General features: G+C 34.2%; 1 protein-coding gene across 2 annotated transcripts; it reads left to right on the forward strand.

The window, feature by feature from the left end:
• The first annotated feature begins 517 nt into the window (after positions 1-517).
• Positions 518-3,664, forward strand: LOC130941696 (receptor-like protein 18). 2 transcript variants are annotated; one of them, XM_057870275.1, is made up of 2 exons: positions 518-839; positions 2,250-3,664. In XM_057870275.1, the coding sequence occupies exons 1-2, from the start codon at positions 536-538 to the stop codon at positions 3,515-3,517; spliced, it is 1,572 nt and encodes a 523-aa protein (XP_057726258.1). In that variant the 5' UTR covers positions 518-535; the 3' UTR covers positions 3,518-3,664. The 2 variants fall into 2 exon arrangements, with proteins under 2 accessions (XP_057726258.1, XP_057726257.1); XM_057870274.1 differs by having other exon boundaries at positions 518-3,664.
• Positions 3,665-7,493: the final 3,829 nt, after the last annotated feature.

Genomic DNA, 7,493 nt, shown 5'->3' on the forward strand with positions numbered 1-7,493 from the left:
TGACAAAGCGATGCTGTATATATAAAGAAATGTTTGTCTATTATATTATGTTAATAACTTAATATAATCACTGAAAATGGTAGAAACAGTCATATATAATTGGGTCAAAAATCGCGTAAAGAAGTAAAATAGTGTACCTATAAATGTAAGTATTATATGAAGGTAGTCAATGGTTTAAGCAACAATGATAAAGCAATAATGGTTTATAAAATTTGATGGTTGGAGTGAATATGAAATACCATTATTGCTTTAACCAAGGCAGATTAATAATATTCTATCTCAGTTGAGAACTACATATATCTAAATCTGACATTAGAACAAAACTATTTATTAGACTTTGATTTGGTCTTATTGGACATTGACAGATTGGGACAGTATGCATATTATTATTTGGTGGCGGTAGTTTTTAAAATCGAAATCATACATATGATGGGTTCGGGTAGATAGTTGTGATTCCAATTTGGCTATAAATACATAGATGACAGATCTTGATTTATGATCTGAGTCGTATAAAAGCATCAAGGAATAATCAATAATGATGTTGGTGGTTGTTAGAGTGGGGGTGTGTGTGCACATATTTATGCTGTTCCACTTTGCATGTTTGGCTTCTCATTCATGCCATCCAGAAGAGAGTTCTGCCTTGCTTCACTTGAGGACTCAACTCATTACTAACACTACCTTTTATGAGGATAATTATTATGTTAATCGCTGCCCCTATATTTATCCAAAGATGAGGATGTGGGCGAATGGGACAGATTGTTGTTCATGGATGGGTGTCACGTGTGATTCTCTGTCTGGTCACGTGATTGGCCTCGATCTAAGTTGCAGTGGACTTGTAGGTATAATCCATCCTAACAGTACACTTTTCCATCTTACTCATCTCCAAACACTCAATTTTGCTTACAATTATTTCTATAATTCTCAGTTGTCATCTCAGTTTGGTGGGTTTGTGAGTCTCACACACTTGAATTTATCTTATTGTGAATTCAAAGGTGATATTCCTTCCCAAATCTCACACCTTTACAAATTACAATCACTTGATCTCTCTTTTAATTATGGTTTAAAGTGGAAAGAAACCACTTGGAAGAGGTTCCTGCAAAACACAACATGTTTAAGAGAGATTGTATTGGATCAAACAGATATGACTTTAATTGGTCCAACACCAAATCCTCTGTCTTTGATCGCCAACTTGTCTTCCACTTTGGTTACTCTCAGTCTTTCTTATACTCGAATAAGGGGTTCATTGACAAGTGACATATTCTGTTTACCCAATCTTCAACAGCTCATTCTATCAGAGAATGAATTGTCAGTCCATCTTTCCGAGTTGAGTTGTACCGCTTCTCTTAGTATCTTGGATCTTTCAGGTTGTGGTATCCAAGGGCCTATCTCTTCATCATTCTCTAATCGAACATACCTCACTTTCTTGAATTTGGCGTATAATCAACTCAATGGTTCAATCCCGTCATCACTTTTAAACCTTCACCGTCTCACTCACCTCGATCTTTCAGCTAATGAGCTTAGTGGTCAAATTCCAAATGTGTTTGATAGGCTAACCAACTTGCAAACTCTCTTTCTTAATAATAATAAATTCCAAGGGAAGTTGCCATCTTCATTGTTTACCTTAACTCAACTTTCTCAATTAGATTGTTCTTCTAATCAAATTGAAGGGCCACTACCCAAACAAGTAGCCTTTTCAAATCTCATTGAATTATTCCTAGAAGACAACTTATTAAATGGGACAATTCCGCCATCAATTTTATCCCTCAAGTCTTTGAGAGCTTTGGATTTATCAAATAATCGATTCGTAGGGCACATAAGCAGTGAAATCACATCTTATTCCTTAGAACATCTATTCTTGTGTGGCAATAAGCTTCAAAAAAACATTCTAGAATCAATTTTTCATTTTGTAAATCTTACATATTTGTGCTTGTCCTCAGACAATTGGAGTGGTACTGTTCACTTTCAACTCTTTTCTAAGCTCCGAAAATTGGAGTATCTTTCTCTTTCAGGTTGCAATTCATTATTGCTAGAATCTGAAACAAGTATTAATTATACTTTTTTTAATTTACAAGCACTACAGTTATTTTCTAACAATATCATTGGTTGGTCAAAGTTCTCAGGAAAATTTCCACAATTGGAATTTCTTGAATTGTGCAATAATAAACTTGAAGGAAAGGTACCCAAATGGATACATGATATAGACTCATTATTTCATTTGAAACTCTCACACAACATGTTCACTTCAATAGGTCATCAATTCCCATGGCATCAATTTCAATACCTTGATCTTAGCTTCAACTTGATGGATGATGACATTTCTTCCTTCTTTTGTAATACAACCTCTTTGGAAGTTATCAACTTGTCCCACAACAGATTCACAGGAACATTTCCACAGTGCCTTGCCAATTGCTCATACCTTACGGATTTGGATCTACAAATGAATAACCTTCATGACACTTTGCCAGATATTTTTAAGCATCTTGATCAACTTGAAACACTGAATCTCAATGGCAACCAGTTCAAAGGTTTATTGCCGAAATCTTTGTCCAATTCCATAAATCTTGTGGATTTAGATCTCGGTAATAATCAATTTGAAGATACATTTCCCAATTGGCTCCAAAATTTATCAACTTTGGAAATACTGGTCTTACGAGGCAATAAGTTGTATGGTCCCATTGCCAATTTGAAATCTGAAAATATATTTCCAATTTTGATTATTTTTGACATATCATGTAATAACTTAAGCGGCTCATTACCAAAAGCATACATACAAAATTTTCAAGCCATGAAAATTGTGGGTGATGAAGTGCAACGCAGGTTGGTAGATTATATTGACACTAGTTTTGGAGCTATAGTGGGCAACATTCTTCCAGAATATGATAATTCCGTAATTGCAACAGTGAAAGGAACCAATACCCCTTTTGCCAAAATTCCAACAACCTTTGTAAATATAGATTTGTCAGAGAACAAATTTGAAGGAGAGATTCCAGATGATTTTGGGGAGCTTCATGGACTCATAGGCCTCAATCTTTCTCATAACAGACTTGTTGGTAATATTCCACACTCTTTGGGAAATTTGACAAATCTTGAATCATTGGATCTTTCCTCAAATATGCTTACTGGGGATATTCCTACTGAATTGGCAAATCTGAACTTTCTTGAAGTCTTGAATCTTTCCCAAAACCAGTTGGTGGGACCAATACCCAGAGGAAAACAGTTTGATACATTTTCAAACAATTCCTATGAGGGAAACATGGGGCTATGTGGATTGCCATTGTCAGTTCAATGCAACAACAATGTCCCCTTGCAACAATATCCACCTTCTTCTGAGGCTGAAGACAAATTTGGGTTTGGTTGGAAACCAGTGGCAATAGGATATGCATGTGGAATGGTGCTTGGAATTGGCTTGGGATTTTATGTTTTCTCAATTGGAAAGCCTCAATGGCTTGTGATCATGTTTGGAGGCAAAAGAATCAAAAGAAGGAGGCGTGGAAATCGGCGTGCAAGAACAACTTAATGGCCACAACTTCTTCTTCTTCTTGGGGCCACTCTCAAGTTCATTGTTGCATGGGAAATTTGTTTCAGATGTTGGTTATTGCTGTTGTGTCTTTGTATATATATATATATATTTTGTGATTGTAATTTTCTTTTCTTTTTTTTAAATTTCTGCAAATCTTGTTTTATAATTTGTAAGAGTGTTGCTACATATATATGATGATGTTGCAAGTAAATTATGTTTTTAAAGTAGTGTACAATTGTCTCCCCTATATATTATATTTTTCTGTTTTCATGCAAATTCAACAACACTACAAGTTAGTTTCCACCTCTTTCACTTAATTCTACTGTTTTTAGTGCCCAACTCCTAACCAAGCACACACTTGTCAAGTTCTTTACTAATCTCTTTATTTAATATAAACTAACCCATCAGCTGAAAGCAGAGAAGCTAATTGCTATAGAAAGAGATGTTAGTATATTATAGAGATGAGAAGTTGAACAAGAAAAAAGAAAAATAAGAAGCAGGTTTGCCAATAAAGCTAGATACTAACTTGATGTTTTTGGTTGATAGAAAGGGAAAGCATAAGAGATATATATCACACTTGCATGCATTTGTGATGACTTGGAAACATAACAGAATATATACTCTGATCTTATGGCTTGTGGTTGTAGTTGTTAATTATATTGTTGTATGTTTCTTGAGTATGTTGTTACCTATATACTTGACTATGTTATATTAAAAAGGACAATTGCACATAGTTCACATACCTGCTGATTCTCAAACAGCAGATATACTCCCCAAGTCATTATCCTCAGCATTCTTTGAGAGGGTCGGTAGAGAACCAATGTGAACTGGCCAAAATAGAATCTTGTGTTGAATCTTGAATTACTGTTATTAGCCGTTAAGTTAGTTAGCAGACTTTAGTTATGTGCCAGCTCACTTAACATCTACTTACTCTTGTATAAATACTCAACTCTTATGTATAGAGAGGTCAATATATTCTATAATAAAAACACACAATTGCAATTTCAGTTTTCTTGCTATTCAAGCTATTTTAGCAAACTGTTTCTTTCAACTCCTTCTGCATTCTTGCAGTTCCAGCATCGATTTACACACTTTCCCAATATAACTTTCGGTATATTTTGCTTCTTTGTTATCCAAATTGGCGTGTTACAGTGAGTATAATTAATAATTCTAAGGGGAAAAAAAAAATCAAGCTTCCCACTCCATGACACATAGGAACAAAGAAACAAAACCATAGAAGCCTCTCACTCCAACTCTTTTTTCTCATTTGACTCATTCAAATGCTAAAGAAATGAAATTATTCTAAGTTCTAACCCATCTATGACGCTATTTTCATAAGTAGTTTCCATTCATTTTCATGGACCTCGCTCTTGATGGTGCCTCTTTTGTTTTAGAAGTCTTTTATATTTCCTGTCCCCATGAATTTCCACACATAACATTTTGTATTATATATAGACCTTGCTTTCAGGTTGTATATATATAACATCCCGTGTTAATTTGTTCCTTAGGCCTTGGAAGAAACACAGCAAACACCAAACAAACATATATCTTATTAACGTAAATTTATGGGCAAAACGCTTGGTCAGTCAGCTAAGGTTATCTTCTCATTTATTTTAATTATTTAGTCTACTTTTCTTTTTCATATATATCTTTAGTGTACTAGATTTCCTATCTTTATAGCTGTTCCATCCCTCAATTTCAAAATATAAATCTTTATGTTTGGTTGAAAAGAAAGAAATAGAGAGAAAGAAAATAGAAAGGAAAGAAAGGAAAGGAAAGAAATTGAGTGGATTTTTATTTTCTTTAGATGTGTTTGGTTGGAAGGAAAATAAGAAGAAAAAAATGTTATAAAAAGACAATTTTACTCCTATATTATAATATATATTGAAAAAAGTGAAGGGGTAGTATTGGAAGTAGAGAGAGAAATATTAGTTTTCTCTTCATTTTCTTTCCAATGTTGGATAGAAAAAAAATTGGTGGGCCCTACCACTTTTTTTTCAATCCATTTTCTTTCCCCTCAATTTTCCTCTTCAACCAAACAATAAAAAATAATCATTTTCTTTCCCATTTTCTTTCCTCCATTTTCTTTCCTTCCATTTTCCACTCAAACAAACATATATAAGAGAAACTTTGTTTTAAATAAAAGGAGCATATTTCTTTATTAACTAAGTTTAAGAAAACTCATTTCATGTGCAAAGAAAAGTATTTTTCGCTAAAATCTATTAGATTTAAATAGTTTAGAATATAAATTTAGTATTCTTTTGATTATCTTTTGAGATAACTTTTAAAATTAAGTCAATGCTACTCAATTATGATGAAATAAAATAACAAATAAGAAGTGCTTAATTGTTAATTAATTTGATACCAGATTTCAAAGTATATTATTATTTTTCTTTTACTTCAATAATTAAAGGCAAAAGTTAAGAACACATCTGATGAGTTTGGAAAACTCTTATTTAATTTTGATGATGAACAAACATTATTAAAATATTTAAATACAAAATTATTAATTTGATCCTAATTCATATGTGCTTAATTAATAATTTTGTTGTGCAGATTTTGTGTTGGGCTGAAACAAAAGAAAATTAACAAAGCCCAACTGTTGCATTATTGGTTCAGCTTTGAGTGTCCAAATGAGTTTGTGATTAAAGCTAGTTATATTGGGCCGAGAATAAGTTTTAATGCTATAAGCCCATGTTTGCTTCCTATGCTTGATCCGAAACAAAAATTTCATCAGGAAAGCAAATGTTAACCAAATGGGCCAGTTTTAATTTCAAAGCTATAAGCCCAAATCTCATTTGTGATGTATGGTTCCAAACTTGGTCCGAAACCAAGGAAAAATGAAAGCAAAGTGCTTCCAACGGAACCAAGCCTTTAACCATGTGATGGATTTCAAAATCTATTACATTGTTAACTAATGCATGGGGAATATGAGAGAGAAAAATTCAGCTGAATTGATTGATGGCTATTATGACTATGCACGCCACTCTAAGGGAAGTAAAAGCAAGCTACTTTCAATTAATTAGTTTAACCACTTTGAATTGCTTTTCTTCAGATTCTCTTTTCTCTCTCATCTCTTTCTTCTTCTTTCTTCGGTCATTGTCCAGAGAACCATGGAAGCAATGCTCATCAACAAAGAAAAAGAAGAAGTTGCATGCGTCAAGACCATCAAGCTAATGATGGCAAGAAAACATACTAAAATAAAAATGAGCTGTGGCTGAGATTTTCACCAAATGTGGTTAGATTTGGTGAGGTAATCTCGAGCTCTTCATGCTCAGAAAAGGAAGATGAAGATTCGGCCAGCAAGGGAGATTCTTGAAGCATGGCTTGTCTTTGATTCTGCTCAACCACCACAGGGAGTAGCTAGAGTGGCGAAGTGATGGTTGAAGGCAGAGATTAAAGCAGATGAAGTCATTATCATCATGAAGCATCAAGGGCCAGAAATCCATCTTGGAGAGGAAGCCAAGGATGGAGAGCTCGGATTGATGAAGAGTGATGATCAAGGAAGGACTAGAGGTAATTGCATGTTAGTTATCTCTTCTCTCTTTGTGTGGCCGAACCGGTTTGTTGAAGGAGGAAGAAGTTGGTTCGGTTTTGGCTTCAATAAGTGGAGGCTCCCCTCTTCTATAATAAGGGTGGACAATCACTGTTTGAAGCAAGGAGAAAATTTGAGAGTGCAAGGCACAGAGTTCTCAGAGCTACCTGAGCTAATAGTTTTCTCTTCTCCTTTAATGTTCTTTGTTTTGTAATTTTTCTGTTTAATTTTGTCATGTCTTGAGTCTCATGGAAAAAGGCAAACAAGTGAGGTTTGTATGAAAAAGCCATAAAGCGGAAAAAGGCAGAGAGAGCAAAATTAAAAGAAAAAAAGCCATAGATGTCTTAGAGGTCCTTTGTTCATCTATGTTGTGTATCATGATTCTGTGGGAATCCCCTTGTAAGTTGGGTTAGCACTTTACAAGTTGTAATCAGATTG

Source organism: Arachis stenosperma, chromosome 7 (assembly GCF_014773155.1).
Source record: "Arachis stenosperma cultivar V10309 chromosome 7, arast.V10309.gnm1.PFL2, whole genome shotgun sequence".
Classification (NCBI taxonomy): Eukaryota; Viridiplantae; Streptophyta; class Magnoliopsida; order Fabales; family Fabaceae; genus Arachis; species Arachis stenosperma.

Excerpts from the sequence above, each read along its gene's own strand:
- LOC130941696 (XM_057870274.1), top strand. The coding sequence starts at position 536 with ATGATGTTGGTGGTTGTTAGAGTGGGGGTGTGTGTGCACATATTTATG.